The sequence below is a fragment of the Mycetomoellerius zeteki genome, unplaced genomic scaffold (assembly GCF_001594055.1).
Source record: "Mycetomoellerius zeteki isolate Tzet28-1 unplaced genomic scaffold, Tzet1.0 scaffold316, whole genome shotgun sequence".
Classification (NCBI taxonomy): domain Eukaryota; kingdom Metazoa; phylum Arthropoda; class Insecta; order Hymenoptera; family Formicidae; genus Mycetomoellerius; species Mycetomoellerius zeteki.
In genome coordinates this window covers 4,515-21,349 of record NW_017257301.1, presented here as the reverse complement: position 1 = coordinate 21,349, position 16,835 = coordinate 4,515, and the positions used below count along the sequence as shown (strand labels likewise).

At 34.8% G+C, this 16,835-nt stretch overlaps 4 protein-coding genes and 1 long non-coding RNA gene across 6 annotated transcripts in view; 3 read left to right on the top strand and 2 right to left on the bottom strand.

The window, feature by feature from the left end:
• Nucleotides 1–2,115, top strand: part of Pde8 (phosphodiesterase 8) — a 32,952-nt gene extending 30,837 nt beyond the window's left edge. The window contains exons 20-21 of one of the 2 annotated variants that reach the window (XM_018451674.1): nt 392–613; nt 1,929–2,115. In XM_018451674.1, coding sequence (XP_018307176.1) covers nt 392–613; nt 1,929–2,051 — 345 coding nt within the window. In that variant the 3' untranslated portion in view covers nt 2,052–2,115. Of the gene's footprint in view, nt 1–391; nt 826–1,928 lie in introns of those variants that run through there. The other variant, XM_018451673.1, reaches the window with a different exon arrangement.
• On the bottom strand, nt 840–3,192 carry LOC108724953 (uncharacterized). The gene is made up of 3 exons (XR_001936729.1): nt 2,911–3,192; nt 1,748–1,862; nt 840–941 (listed from the first exon to the last, which is right to left on the bottom strand). It is a non-coding gene; the product is annotated as an uncharacterized lncRNA (long non-coding RNA).
• Nucleotides 3,193–8,668: 5,476 nt separating this feature from the next.
• LOC108724921 (aquaporin TIP5-1) lies at nt 8,669–9,872 on the bottom strand. Its single transcript, XM_018451625.1, has 3 exons — nt 9,727–9,872; nt 9,373–9,453; nt 8,669–8,818 (listed from the first exon to the last, which is right to left on the bottom strand). Exons 1-3 carry the CDS (start codon nt 9,769–9,771, stop codon nt 8,669–8,671), a joined length of 276 nt encoding a protein of 91 aa, XP_018307127.1. The 5' UTR covers nt 9,772–9,872.
• Nucleotides 9,873–10,604: 732 nt separating this feature from the next.
• On the top strand, nt 10,605–12,330 carry LOC108724920 (odorant receptor 49b-like). Its single transcript, XM_018451624.1, has 5 exons — nt 10,605–11,392; nt 11,560–11,659; nt 11,740–11,850; nt 12,048–12,203; nt 12,277–12,330. Exons 1-5 carry the CDS (start codon nt 10,605–10,607, stop codon nt 12,328–12,330), a joined length of 1,209 nt encoding a protein of 402 aa, XP_018307126.1.
• Nucleotides 12,331–13,579: 1,249 nt separating this feature from the next.
• Nucleotides 13,580–15,960, top strand: LOC108724919 (odorant receptor 85c-like). The gene is made up of 5 exons (XM_018451622.1): nt 13,580–14,388; nt 15,224–15,323; nt 15,407–15,517; nt 15,678–15,833; nt 15,907–15,960. The coding sequence occupies exons 1-5, from the start codon at nt 13,580–13,582 to the stop codon at nt 15,958–15,960; spliced, it is 1,230 nt and encodes a 409-aa protein (XP_018307124.1).
• The last annotated feature ends 875 nt before the right edge of the window (nt 15,961–16,835 follow it).

Sequence of the window (16,835 nt, the reverse complement as noted above, 5' to 3'; positions counted from 1 at the left end):
CGCGCCTAACGCGTACGGTGTTTTTTAGAATACGATTTAGAATATGCGCTAGAAAGTATGCACGGTGGCGTTCAAAATCCTCTTCGAAATGAAAAATTCAGATAGCCAGAGCAAGAACAAAACACCAAAGTAAAAGAAACGCTAATCCGCGCGATGCAAAAAAAGGATGGCGAGTCCAAATTGTTCAAAAATCGACCATTATTTTTGGAGTAAGCTCGTTCAGGAGTGATCGATACTTAACTTTCGCTTTACGGATACATGACGGCTGTTTACAATGGCTCACGGAAGAATGCGAGACTTCTATCCTCGGTGGCGGACGAGAAAGGATCCTGAGCAGCTAAGTAACAAGTACCCGGGGCCTCTCTGCGGGGCCGCGTTCTCTGATCCGCAGGTGATACTGGACGTGCAACAATTCTCACCGGACGAGATCACGGTGAAGACGATTGACAATCACGTCGTTGTTGAGGCCAAGCACGAGGAGAAGCAGGACGAGCACGGCTACATCAGCAGACACTTCGTACGCAAATACGTCCTGCCTCCGTCTCACGACCTCGTCAACATCACCTCGACCCTCTCTTCGGATGGTGTACTAACTATCACGGCGCCCAAAAAGGTACGCTCGATCGAGCCGAGACAATCTGTGTTAACATCCGATCCGCTTCTTCATTCGCGGATTCAACCGCGAACGAATGGAGCCTTTCTCTCTCTCTCCCCTTTCCTCTCTCTCTCTCACACACACACACTCTCTCTCTCTCTCTCTATCCCCTTCTCTCGCTCTTTCTCCCCTCTCTCGTCTTTGATATGACTGGTGCAGCTTACGTTACATATTTGACTTTTGCTTTTCAATTCCGACGTTCCCAATGCTGCGCCTCAGTGTGCAGTACTAGAGGAGGCAGATGGTGTCGACGGTTTTGGATCAAACACTACGAGTCTGCTCTAAACTACAAAACAGAATATGTCTCGTTAACGTACGGAATTCAAAATGTAGTCTTTGTGAGTGGACGAGGCACATTCGTGATATCAGATCAGCGTGCGTCGATTTTAAAAGAAGTTCCCGAAACTCAGCGATACCAATGCAAGAGCAAATAACAAACTATCGTGAGGAAATGATGATAACACGTTAAACAGTGCTCTCATTTCGGTACTTAGTCCCTTAATGTCCTCAGATTTAAAAGCAATTGCATTTTCGGTGAGTTTCAAAAATAGAATTCTGTTAAAATCGATGACACAATTAACCGACAATCGAGTGTTCCTCATCGGACACGTAATACATTTTTAATCTATTATATTAATTAGAATTTATCGATTATAGAATTTATCGATTTATCAGTATCGATCGATATCGATCGATTTATCACTATTGATAAAATAGTTTATTGATCTTTTTTTTCTTATTTATATCATCTTTCTTGTATCTTAGACGCTGTCAAGTACCATCAAAATGAATATGATTGCAAATATATTAGAACGTAGAATTATTTTAAACAGCTTCATCTAAACTTTGAATATGAACTTATAATTCTTTTGCGATGATTCTATGACGTGTAAAAATTAATTTTATGTTATCGGGGCAAAGGCTTATTTTTCACTGTCGAACTAAGAATAGTTCAAAGCATTTGTTATTCACGTTATATGCCTCGCACTTTGACCTTAACGTATTTTTAACTCTTAATTCATCGTCCATAGACATAATCCTATTATCTTAATGTATAATATATTATCGTGTCTAGACACCTTATACGCTTACCTATATCTCGAAGTTCTCTTCTCATATTTGCTCAAAGCGTGAAGGAATTTCAAATTCTAATCACAGCTGTTATCGTCGGGTACGGATTGTTCAAGCACCGACCCCGTAGGGTGCACTAAAAAACACAAACACATAATTCGTTTATCGGGTAACGTGACCAACAGTTATTTTACATTTTCAGAACGTGATGCCGGCTGGCACGGAAAGAGTCATCAGCGTTGTTCAAACGGGAATACCAGCTGCCAAGCCGGTTCCCGTCGAAACAACTGCTACTACTGCTACGACCACCACTATCACCAACTGAAGAATTTATTGTCCGAAACTTTCATTCCGACATTTACTTCATTCTTTTAATTTCTCGATTCTAGTAATGGTAAAACAACTTTTGTAGTATATGACAGAATTGTGCCATATCTATAATATATATATAATAATTTTCTAATACTTATTTTACGAAAATACAATTTTTTATGCATAATATAGGTATATTTTGTTACATCGTTTGACATTACGTAAAGTTTTTGTTTGTTTTCAATTTCTAATATATCAAAATCATCTGATAGTTTTATCAAGAGAGTTAATTTAATTTCGATTTAACCGATTCTCTCTCTTTACCTCGATCTTTCCGATATTAGTTCCGAACAGAGAAATAACTAATAGATTTCCAAGAGACAAACTTGAATTAAAATTATCTTAATGAAAAAAATCAAGTCTAACAGTCCATAATATAATTTATGTGTATAACTGGAATTTAGAGGTTGTCAATTAAAAAGAAGAAGCGTTAAGCGTCACAGTTTGGTACGCTCATCTCTTCCTTGATATTACTACTTTCCAATTATACTATCAATATGGTAAAATAATTTTCTCCTTTCCATATCTTCAATTAAAATTACTTTAATGAAAAAAACTAAGTTTAATGGTAAATAATATAATTTATATGTTTATGTAACTGGAATTTAGAACTAGATATTACTATTTTTCAATTGCACTATGTAGCAAAATGAATTATTTTCTCCCTCTCCACACAACTTCATTCTTATTATAATAAAACTACCATGATAAAATATAATGCACTAAATCTAATTAAATCAATGGATTAAACGATCGCGTTGGAGTTTCGTGAAATAAAAGAAAAAGAAAACTCAAAATCGGGAAATACCTACGGTAAACTGTCGCGCTCCGCACGTGGTGCCCGCTCGCCTACATTTTCCCGTACCGGCGGTCTCGACGAAGTAAGAAGCCGAAGTGTGTTACACTGATGATGGAGGGTGAAGGGGGTCTTCGGGTGTTCGCAGCGTCCGAACTGAACCAGGGTTTGTTTACGAATGCGCCGCGGCTGGCCGGCCGGCCGCTTTATATAGGTACGCGCCGCGTCGCCGCAAAGCGGAGGAAACTTCGAGATCACCGCGTCCTTACTCCGCGTCGTCACATAATGCGCAATTCCTCATGACCGATTGTTTCAGGTCTTAGGGACACTCGGTCCTATCCGGGACCGCAATAATCGGTATCGTCGTGACGAAATCTGTCGATTGGTGTGTCTTCCGATGCATTTTTTCACGTTATAAGCGAGAAATTCGCAAATGCCAAGTATTGATCGGTCCCCGGCCGGCAGGGCGACGGGATTTCTGGCACGTTCGCTCAGCTCAGCCGGAGAGGCCCCACCATATCACCCAACCCACACAGAAGAACGCCGCCGTTCCCCCTGTTCACCCCCGCACCATTAGCACGGTCAACCGGTGTGTGATATAATACCACTTGTATAATGTAGCGTTGCCTTCTCGGCTGCTTCGTGTGGCTGTATGGTACGCGTCGATTTATTTTGTATCTTGATGGTAAAATCTGCGGGAAGACCGGTTTAAAAAAAAACGATCATGGAACTTATTGCGTAGCAAAATTACTACGAAGACCTACTTCGCATGGAATAACCTTGGGACAAGCCTCGACCGAATTGTATTACTCCGGAAGAAATTGTGTTCGCAGAATGATTGATTTATGTTGACCGGAGGCGGCGTTTTAGGCGTGACGAAATTCGTATTCCATAACATACAATAATGAGGATTCTGTTATCGCTAGCAAAAAAGAGAGAGACAAAGAGAGATAGAAGGATTTGTTGTCGTTAGTGGACAGATTAGAATATTGTTTTTGAGAATATTTTGTAAACGAATGCTAATGGGTAGGGAAGAAAGGAGGGGCGCCATGCGACGTGACCCAACATTGCGAAATTGCGCGTGTGTGTACCACGCCGAAACATTGAAACGTAGTTTCTTCGACCAGAAAGCGTCCGTGGTGGGATTTCCGTACTGCGCAGGCAGCTCGGAGTGACCTTGCTGCCGTTCCGACGTAGTTTTTTTTATCAGCTCTTGAGGCGAACGACAAGCTATTTTTATGAGATTTCGAGGCGCGGTCGGGACCCGGCCGGCGACGCGTATTTGCAAACACACGACGACCGGGTTGACTCACGCGTGGCACAGCCGATAGCGTGAGAATGAACAATTTCGACGCAAACACGAAATCGCCGGCGACAATCGGAGACGCAAATATTACGCAACATAACACCAGCAATATAATACTCGCCTCGTATTTGGCGAATGTAGGTCGCCTTCGAGACTATCTTCGCCTAGAAGACGCATAATCATGGAAGAGAGAAAAAAGATAAGAAGATAAATGAATCTTTGCGCTCGCATTAGAGATCGCAACGGCTTCGACGATGCGCGATCGTCGGGCAACGGCGTATAATAGCGACGTTACAACCGGGTTGCATAATATTACGTTCGTTCCTCTTTCGGTGTATCATGTGCCGCTCTATCGATTTCCTTTTCATATCGCTCGTTAGCCCGGCCCGAACGTATCACAAAGGACGCTCCTTTTTAAGTAGACGCAATTAATGCAATTTTATTCAGAAATATATAAGGGTCGTGCGCGCGCCAGATACTTATCTCTCCCTGCAAGATCGTCTTTTTGTCGGCCGTTAACAACGGCCAGCGGATTAGGCTCGAATGGAAGGGTGAACGGAACTACTTGTATACTTCATAGAAATATGCACAATGTGCTGTGCGATACCTCGTTACATTCAGGTGTCATTCAGAGCGGCGTAATGAAATGCGAAGATAGACGGTTGCCAACTATGTTGCATTAAATAGGAACGGCGTGATGATCTGTGGGAACTTTCTCAACGACATGTCTCTCTCTTTACCGATCTCGGCTAGACTAGAATCTTGTCGGAACGAAAATGGTATACAATTAGCGAACATCGCTAACGAACATTAGTTAGTCTCTCTCATTAGTTAGCGTCTCTCAATTAGTATATCTTCCCGTCGATGTATCTTCTTTTCCGTTCTTGATAGGTCACTGAAACAAATCGACTTGTTAGGAAATCCAAAGTATGTAGTTAGGAAATCGAGAGCATTCTTTTCTAATCTTAAGAAATTATTTTTATTTAATCGTTCTCAAGGTAAAGATTAATTAAAAATGAATGCATTTACAGTTAAGAAATTTCGTGTATAATTTGATGTATATACTTTGAATATTTTAGTTTAAATTAATTATTCACCTCGTAAGTAAATTTAGAACGAGCGGTATGGCCAAGAAACTTGTGGTTTTTGTGTGGTTTTACACTCTGTGAGTGATTCCTAGGAGGTGATATAACTCTGTAAATAATTCAAACAATAAATACCAAGTATATAGAATACGTAAACATTAAACTTCAAGTGTATATGATACATTCTGTATAACCCAGCAAACACAAAATTACATGTAATAACGTATGGTTAATTATAATTTCCCATTCAATAACTATAATACAACACGTATGTTATATTACAGTTATATCGTTGAATGGGAAATTACAAATAAAGAGCCTATTCTAACTCTTAAACACTGTAACTGTAGCGTTATAATGTCGTTGCACAGATTTTGTACATGGTAAAAAAGCTGTGAAATGATACTCTAACGTTACAGTTACAGTCGTTAAAAGTTACAAAATAGGTCCCTAAGATCCTTATTCTATAACTTATAATGAGAGTAACGATATCGTTACATATATCGTTACGCAAATTTTGTACACGGTAAAAGTAGCATAAAAATAACCATATAACGATATCGTTAGAGTCGAGTTACAGAAGAGGGATCTAACAAAAAATACGTTACACGTAATTTTGCTTGCTGGTAAATCTTTTAATGTCTAACCATATATTATATTGTCTAATTTTGTACACTTCTTATATTCCTATAATCTTCTCTTTGAATGCTTTTTGTATTTTATATTTAAGATGTCTAGATTAATGTTCTAGACATACTTTTTTAAAATTCGAATAACTTACCATTAGCAATTAATAATAATAGCTGTTTGCCTTAAAAAGATTTTAGTAAATAAGAAAGGATTTTATCAGATATTTCGACAAATCGTTATAAACGCAGATATTGCAGTTTAGGTTTCCATCGTGTTCCAGAACATTCGAGGTTCAGCTGCAGCAGCTAATCGATAGATGCACGAAGTGAGTTATAGATATAACGTATAGAAAGTGCGCAAATGTTCGCTGTTCTCCGACCCAGCAAAACAAACACATCGATTATACATTTCATCTATGTTTTTTTTTCACGATTGTGTTGTCAGTGAAAAAAGTAGGAATTACACAATAAAGATTAATATAACCACTACTCTTCTCGTTGCAAGTTATAAAAAAAATTCTTCATTATAATTCTTGTGACTGATATTAATAGCTTGATGTAACAGCCTTTGTAGCAGCCTTATGCTATAATAATCGTATATCTCAAGTTTTTTTTTTCAGCAAAATGTACAACTTATAATATGGCAGAATAAATAATAGCTTTGTGTAAAGTTAGACAGTTTTCCTCGCATCCTCATCTATATTAAATCTAATAAGTTGTTTAGACTTCACTGCACAGCCAGGATAATGCGTCTTCGTGCAAGGGTGAACATTTATTACGCAACATGGAACAAAAATTGCCCCACCCTAATCGTACCGCGCAGAACTTCGATCTGTCGAGAGGGAAAGGAAAGAACGCTGCGTCGCAATATTCTCTCCCTTGAAGCTCTCGCTGTAAAGTTTTCTACTCGTCGCGGCACAGCGGTTTACCCTCATCAACTCGCTACATAAATAACGAACTCTTGTCCGCGGCGTCGTGCTTCTCCGAGCGCATGGGTAATCTGCCCGCTGGACTAATTTTAGTTGCTTCGCCGGTACTGCGCGACCTTGAACTCAGCAGTCATGTAGAGGATAATGTTGCAGCCGGGTCGGGACACACCGACGGGCTTGGATCTCAAAATTTTGAATTCCGGTCGCGCGGAGTCGGCCAACCGGTCGAGTGGGCAGCCGGTTTGCAACGATCTGCTCTGTGACACTTGTGGCATGACAATACTGCAAGTAGACATACCTTTTCCACGGGGGCTAGATGGGCGTTTTCGAGCCCCGGGGTGCACGCAGGTGTGTGTGCAGCCTGGAGCGCGAGTTTCTCGAAACGTCGACGAAACGCCCTGTTATCGATCGCATCCGTGACCAAGTCCCAGCCGGCGAGAGTGTGTCGCTGGGTGAAGGTTGATGAACCTTACACGTACGTTGTTTTGCCCGGCCGGTGCAAATTCGACGTACTCACAGAATACATTACAGCGAAATTATGCAATCCTACGAGTTGTCATGCGGGATTACGCATCAGGATTGTTGTGCTGTCGGAGACTTTTATTCGCAAAATATACTATCATGTAATACTATGTTACTTCCAGTCGAATTAAATTAATCGACTTAAAGTCGAATTAAATTAATAATTTAGACTATATATTATTTTAATTGATAAAAATTTTTGTATACACAGAGAGAGAGAGAGAGAGATTTTTATGTATGTGCTACGAATACATTTGTATCCTAACATAATAATAGATACAAACAACAAATATATTCGAGAGACATTCGGTTTCTTTATTATCACTTTGTGATATTATTATGAAATTTATAAAAATAATAATAAAAATATATATTAACGCAATGTATTGTATTCTTATTTATCTCAAAATAGAAAATTAAATATCACAGAGAAAATCGATTGAGAATATAATACCTGTATATGCATATAAGCTCTATAAGGTTCAGCTTTTAGATCTCCGCTTTAAGAGAAGAAACAATTCTAAAAATAAATGTATAAAAATAATTTAGAACTCAGCGTGGGATGTTTAATATTCTAGAAGTATCCAATTTGCACTTCGGCCATATTAGATTTCACCTACCAGGATAATATATTCTATTTTTAAATGGCGAAGAGAATTATATCTTCAAACATGACAAATATATTATTGGAGAAATTAGTAAAATCGTGTTAAAAATTTATATATTTATCAATGTTTTTCTATTTGACTAAATAATAGAAACTGCGTAACTTATATGGCGCAAATCTTCTTTGTCTACAGCTGATTCATATACTACAATCGATATTAAACAGTTATTGAAAATAATTAATTTTTTTAATAGACCTCTTTTTGTTAAAAAAAAAATAATTTATATTATGTTATTAATTTCTTCGTATGCTTATTGATTAATATTAATAGAAAATTATCGTTACAAATACTAAAAATATAAAAAGAAATTAAAATTGATTATATCATATTAGATTGAATGATTATTCAACAATTTTTAATTTTTAGTTAGATTTAATAATAAATAAATGAAAAAATTTGATTGTATTTAGATTATCGTGGAGTGACATCTGCCATCTAGTAAAACTTGAAATTACTTTAAAGAAACATGACCAATAGATGATAATATTCAAAGAAAGTGAGCATGATTTATAATAAAATAATAAATAATTATAATTATTTTTATCAAGTAAAATATTGTAAATTTGGATATTATGGTATAATTTCATTTATGAAAACTGTGTATAATAAATTGTTAAATCTTTATTTTATTTGTATTATATAATAACATTATTCGACTGTGACAATACGGTAATAGGCTTTATATCAGTTAAACAAATAGATTTTTTCCGCTGGTTGTGTTTCTGCAAACAGCAATTGATAAGCAAACGTTCCAAGGCTCTCAAAATAGGACCAACCCAATAAATCTAATTAAATAAACAAAAATTAAACGATAGAAATTTAAGAAAAAATTAAATTAACAATAAAAAAACATTATTGTAACTTAAATTAACTAATGTTTGGACATACATTTCATTGTTATATGATAAATCGTATTATATCCAGTTTTTAATCTCAGAATGTTATTGCCACTGAATTAAAAGAAATCTTTGATACATGTGATGTTTAAATAAACTGATATATCATTAAAGATAATTTTATGTGTGTTACAGTTGAGTGATTTACACGTTAATTGTTATCGCGCAGAGTATATCATGTATGTAATATGTAGTTTGATAGAAATTCTTAATTAATTAAACACTCATTAACGATAATCGTACTTCTATATCTCGTGCACATAATCTGAGTTGATAAAGAATGAAAAATAAAGACACTATTGTAATCAATTTTTAAATGTAATATTTTTATATTATCAATATGAAATTGGAGCTTAACACTCTTACTGTGAAAATAAGTTTTTGTTCTTGTTTTCATCTACTTTATATATCTACTTTATATATAATTTTTATTTTCAACTTACCCAGTGATCCTTCCAATTATCGTTCCAAAATGCAGGTGCAAATGACCGTACCGGATTCATACTACATCCGGTATAAAGACCCTAGAGGGATTGAAAAGAATAAATTCAAATTTATATTTAATTGTAAAAAAATTATTGGTTATTTTTATGTATTTTTTGTTACTTTCTTTTTTTATAAAATTCTTTTTTTATACCTATATGATAAATTTTATTAAAAATTACCAGGCTATACAGGATATACTTCTAAGCAGTAATAAAAATGGAAGACAGAAGAATAATTAATGTTATGAAATACTTAATAATAATTTTAATAATGGAAAAATATAAAAATTATGTTGTTAAAAACAGTTTTACTTCAATTGCAAAGAAATTGTTGCTGAAATAATTTCGGTTTTCCATTTCGGTTTGCAATGAAAGTAAACATGTCGCTCAAAATACACTTTCTTCACAATCATTTGGATTTTTTCCACCAAATTTGGGTGAATTCAGTGATAAATATGGCGAACGCTTTCACCAAAACATTGCGATCATTGAGATATGCTCCAAAGGAAAAGACATCAGACACATGCGTGGTGAATACTGCTGGTCCATTGTTCGTGATACAAAATCGAAATCATACAAATGGTAAATCAAATGACCAAGATTCTTACTATAATAATTATAATTGTATTATTATTATTATAATACATATAAAAATTTGAAAATATATGAAAAAAATGATACTCAGTTGTTTTTAATTTATTATATAATTTAGAACACTTACTTTCAGAATCTCTTTGAATTTTTCATGGGAGGGAATCTGTGTTGTACTGTGTAATATTATCAAATAATCTCCTTGAAGCGCCAGAAGCATATTTTAATTATACGAATCTACTCACGTTCACCCTCTGACAAGAACTCTCTACTCCTTCAGACGACATGAAAGAATAAAGCTCCGACTTGGAGAGTCCAAAGCTACCACCATCACAGCGCATGCGTTGCCGCTGAAATTGCATGCGTGTCGCTGAAATTGCATGCGTTTCCCTCACCATTAAAACTTTCCATAATTCTCGCAGATTGGTCTCAAAGAGATCGTCGCAAAAAGACGCGAATTATGCACGCAAGCGCTCACGGTTGATTCTCGCAGGTCACGCTCGTATCCATCAGTCGTAGAAAATATTTTCACAGTAAATATATATATATATATATATATTCTACATAAAAACGAACTAAAAATTCCGAAATCGATGTCGATGGAAGACTTCATGCTATTTCGAAATCACAATTATAAGGCCGATACTGAGTACGTGGTGAAGGTGGCCAAGACTTTGTTAACACCTATGGGTATTTGGCCGCTCTACAGAGATAACTCCAAGTCGGACAAAATAAAAAATTACCTCCAGACAGGCGTAATATTCGGATTGATGTGTTATCTGCTTATCCCACACGTCATATACACCTTCTTCGATGCAGAAGATCTGACAAAATACATGAAGGTTGTAGCCGCCCAGGTGTTCAGCTTGCTTGCCATTATTAAATTCTGGACAATGATCATTAACAGAGAAGGAATCAGATACTGCCTGCAGCAAATGGAAATGCAGTATAGAGACGTGAAGTGCGAGGAAGATCGGTTGGTGATGATGAAGAGCGCCAAGATTGGCAGGCTCTTCACGATGATGTACTTGGGATTATCATACGGCGGCGCGTTGCCTTATCATATAATTATGCCGCTACTGGAGGATAGAATTGTCAAAGAAGACAACACGACACAAATACCTTTACCCTATCTTAGCGACTACGTCTTTTTTGTAGTGAAAGACTCGCCGTTCTATGAGATTACCTTTGTTTCGCAAATTCTGATCAGCAGCATTATACTCTCCACGAACTGCGGTGTTTACAGCTTGATTGCTACCTGTGTGATGCACAGTTGCTGTTTGTTTGAAGTTGTGCGCAGACAGATGGAAACAGTCCTCGATGATGGAATCAATAATCTTCACAAGCGATTTGGGAGAGTAATCGAACATCATATGCAGGCCATCAAGTGAGAAAGTTTTAATTTACCCTTTATATTAGTATCTCTGTAAATTTCCTCATTATATTCTCGTTAAATCACACGCAATATGCAATTACATATTAAGACAAAGATAGAAAACGCGTTTTCATAATTTATACTAGTTTTTGTTTACTGGATAATAGAATACATTACAGATTCGCAGAGATGATTGAGAAATCATTAAACATTGTTTTTTTATGCGAAATGATTGGTTGCACTATTATTATATGCTTTCTGGAATTCGGCGTTCTTAAGGTATATCTATTAATAGAAATTATTAGAATAAAACACAAGATGAAATTTTTCAAATCTACCTTTACGCAAATTTATTTCAGGAATGGGAAGACGGAAAGATCTTAAATATGGGTACATATTTTGTTTTAATGACGTCAATATTTGTAAATGTTTATATCATATCAGCTATCGGTGATCGCCTTAGAGAAGAGGTACTTTCCACAAATTTATACTAAATAATTTATAAATTATAAAATATCTTGTAATACATATCCATTACAATTACAAACAAACGAAAAATTCGTACAAAACTCGATCAAACTTAAATGATAAAATAATAATAATAAAAATATGACAAACATGATATAATAAATTAGTCGATTGATATTCATTTGTTTCTATTATGAAGAGCGAAAAGGTAGGAGAATCGTCGTATTCTATCAAATGGTATGATTTGCCAACACAAATTGTAAGGGATTTAATTCTGGTGATGCTTAGATCAAATCGCCCGTCAACTTTGACAGCCGCGAAAATATTCGATCTCTCCCTTCAAGGGTTCTGTGAGGTAATTGCTTATAATGTTCATCTAAAAACTGATAGAAATATAACATTTGTTATATACACTACTCGCGTTTTAGGTTTGTAAAACATCAGCGGCGTACTTTAATTTTATACGAGCGATGACTACATAAATTTTCAACTATTATCGCATCGAGTATTTATATACATATAAGAAATACTGTTATCGTCACTTCGTGAGATTACATCTCACTTTTTATATGACATCAGCAAAAAACAAACTTCTCTGTCGAACAATAAATCATATTACTGACAATAATTTAAATAGTACATGTCATGTAATTTCCATATATGTTTTCCACGTTCTTTTCTGTGAAAAAAATTTGTTTGAATTGTCGGCTTTCTGAGTTATACGACTAACTTCCCAATTGCGTAATACATATTCTTTGTTTAGAACTTTTATTGTCGTATATCATTATTTTTCCCTTTCCAAAACTTTTTCCTTTTCTGAAATTTTATAAAACGTAAGTAATAGACTGCGTGTTCTACAATCATCCTAAATTATCAAGTAGAGTTTGCTTGCGAAGAACGTTTCAGTAAATAACTTACCAAGATACAAATGACGTGGAGCTGTTCAAGATACAAATGACGTGTGAAAATGTTCAAGTAGAGAAACTTCAGTTGAATTTAAAACTTATATAAATATATCTACAGATATCAACATTGTCTTATGTATCCCGTAATATCACTTATTAAGGTTATATACATATTGTATACATATTATATACATATTATATAACGTGCACTGCTTACATAATTTTAGAGATGCATACGGAATTGCATTCCTACCACGAAAATATTATTTGATACCATCTGATTCGAATAGTTTCAAGAATTTATTAATTTTTTAAAATAAATTCTTATATTATATAACTAAATTTTTCTATAACAAATGGTAATAAAGTTCTTATTATATATAAAAAACTTGATATTTTTATATTCAACGCGTTAGAGAATGTCCAAATATTGTCAATTTACATCTGATATCATCGCATTGAACTTAAAAACGCACAGCAAATATTTCGAATTAGATTTCACTTTGTAAAGCACAGAAATGTATTCACCATTCTGAATACCGTACGCTTTTGCTTTCAACAGCTCAACGAAGCAAATCTTTGTCTTCGCAACTACCTCTTGACAACGCCTGCGTAGAATCATCATTGAAATAATGTATATTTTTTTCCAATGAAAGTTGTGACGGTTCTTAAAAGAATAGCCCTTACTAACAGTTACTTGGGAGAGGCGAACTTTTTGCACGCAAGCGCCTACGTTAACTTGCGTGCTACCCGATCAACGATCCCTCTTCCACTTTGTTGTTGTCAGTCGAGAATTAAACTTTGCGAAGCGAATAATTGTAGGACAATGATCGCGAGCATATCGCCGGTCGACGATCGCGCGCTATTCCAAAACTTCAATTACAGGTCCGACGCGGAGTATGTGTTAAGAGTCGCCAAATTCCTGTTGACGCCTATTGGCATCTGGCCACTTTACGGGGATGATTCTACAATGTATAAAATTAAATACTATCTCCAGACGAGCATCGTGTTTTGCTTAATGTGTTTTCTGCTCGTCCCACACATCATATATACCTTCTTCGACGCGGAGGACCTGACAAGATACATGAAAGTCATAGCCGCTCAGGTGTTCAGCCTGCTGGGTATCATCAAGTTCTGGACAATGATCATCAACAAAAACGATATCAAATGCTGCCTGAAAGAGATGGAAATTCAATACAGGGATGTGGAGAGCGAAGAGGATCGACTGGTGATGGTAAAAAACGCCAAAGTCGGCAGGCAATTCACGATGATGTATTTGGTATTGTTGTATGGTGGCGCGTTGCCTTACCATATAATCATGCCATTGGTGGCGGACAAAGTCATCAAGGAGGACAATACGACTCATTTACCTTTGCCTTATCTCAGCGACTACATCTTTTTCGTGGTGGAAGACTCGCCATTCTACGAGATTCTCTTCGTCGTTCAGATCGTGTTCAGCACTATGATCCTGTCTACGAACTGCGGTGTTTACAGTTTAATCGCCAGTTGTGTGATGCATGCTTGCTGCTTGTTCGAGATCGCTCGCAGACATATGGAAACATTATTGGTTGATGGAATTGATGATCTTCATGAACGATTCAATTGGATCATCACGTATCACATGCGAGCTCTCAGGTCGGAAAAAGAATTGTCAATTTTTCAACAAATGTATCGCCAATAACATCAATATACGTTTATATAAGTGTAAAAAAGTTTCGATTTTATTTTTACTATAAATATTGTTCTGAAGCATAAATTCTACATATCATAAATAATTTTTATTATATTGCAATGTAACAGGGTTGCCAAAAGTCAGGGAAATCAGGGAAGTCATGGAAAAGTCAGGGAATAAAATGGCTGTAAAGAAGTTTAAAATATGCGTACATCACAGCCACGCAATTTTAGTTACGCGCCCTCATGTGCTCTCACGGCTTGCGCTACCACTTGATAACGCGTGGTGGGGGGAAGAGTAGCCTTTATAATAGTAGATTTTAAACAGGATTTAGTTTTGATAAAAAATAACTGTATATTCATTGATTTATGTTTTTTATAGTCTCCTCTCTTTCTCTTGCTCCTGTTTATTGATAATAAATAGCAGCAAAGAGAAAGAGAGGAAGAGGAAAAGAATCGTGTTTATACATAAAACGAAAAGACAAAAAATACTACTAACTTAACAATTAAATGCAGTGTCAACAACATTAATAGTAATTTACACTGTTATGTTAAATTGCTCTATCAACAAAATATTCAATGATTTTCAAATCAGGATAAAAATACAAAAAAATTTCAAAATATGTATTATTGAAAGTCTAGGAAAATCAAAAAATTTTGTCTGGAAATCAGAAAAATGTCAAGGAATTTTGTGACGAAAAATTTATGGCAACCCTGTATAATTATTCGCGATTATTCCAATTTATAATAGTTACATTTATTTCATAATAATTTTTTGTTTCGTAATAATATCTTACAGGTATGTTGAAATGATCGAAAATTCATTAACTATCGTCTTTCTATCAGAGATGATTCTATGTACTATTATTATATGCTTTCTTGAATATGGAGTTCTTAAGGTATTTAAATATATTCTTGCATAAATAAAGAGATAATTTATTCTTAAAATCAAGTTATATCTTTTTGCACAAATTTCTTTCAGGAATGGGAAGATAGTAAATTTTTTGGTGTGATTATATATTTTATATTAGTTACTTCAATTTTTGTAAATGTTTTTACTTTATCGACTATCGGCGATCGTCTTAAAGAAGAAGTAAATTTAATAACCATTATTAAAAACAAATAATTAATTAATTAAATTAATTTAAATTGAGCTATTAATTAATTTAAGACAAACAGTATATAATTAAATTTAATTAGTTTATTCGAATAAACATTGAGCTCCAGATTTATATTCAACTTTTTTCTTAAAGAGTGGAAAGATTGGAGATGTGTCATATTCCATTGATTGGTACATGATACCAACGAAGAACGTGAATGGCTTAATTATGGTGATGATCAGATCAAACCGGCCATCAACTTTGACAGCTGCTAAAATGTTCGATATCTCTCTTCAAAGCTTTTGCGACGTAAGTATAATTTCTTCTGTTATAATTTGAAAATTAAATATACTGTCCGATTAATATTCGCAAATATTCATAGGTATGCAAGACATCAATGGCGTATCTGAATTTTATACGAATGCTTACGAAGTAAAACAATTATTTGTTTTCCAAATGGTTATTACAAGTGCCATATTCACTGAAATATTAATTTCTTGTCTTGCTCAAAATATATTAACTATTTACTTATACTAAATATAAAATCATAAATATAAAATATAATATTTAACCCTTTTTGTTTGCATTTATCTTTTAGCGATATTCATTAAGATCACATTTATGAATAAAACGATGCGCGATAAGTTAATTGCGTTACTAATTTACTAACAATTAAAATAACATTAACATCATTTCTGAGTCAGTCATTACAACAGTATCAATGCTCATCATTTAATATACTTTTACAATTATATTGATATTATAATTATTTATTGTGTAAAGTATTTGATGCTATTATTGGTCAATATTATGATGCAAACACTCGGCCACAATTCTCTCTTTTCGCAGTAAGAAACGCGCTCAAACTACGAACTACGATTTTACGATAGAAACAGTTTTACTTTGAAATTGTATCCCCTTCGTTTTAAAGTTTCTCGATGCATTACAAAGTATCCCCTCGCTTTGTCCTCTACTACGCTTTTTTCTATCACATCAGAAGGTTCTACAAAATATAAGACACAAATGTTCGTATTTTAATCATCGTAATAATTACTTAGCGATAGAAATTTTCTCGTAAAAGTAATTGATAATGAGAAGATAGAACATCGCGTGAAGTAAATAATATTCTTAAAAATATATGCGCTCACATGATTTTTTATACGTAAATAATCATCTGAGATATTTTTATATCCTAATTAAAATTATTATTATTAACAACATACAGTATGTTATTGATTATTTTCTGATTTATTAGTATTTAGGAACATTACGGATATTTGATCACAATTTTGTGAAAAAAAATATTAAACA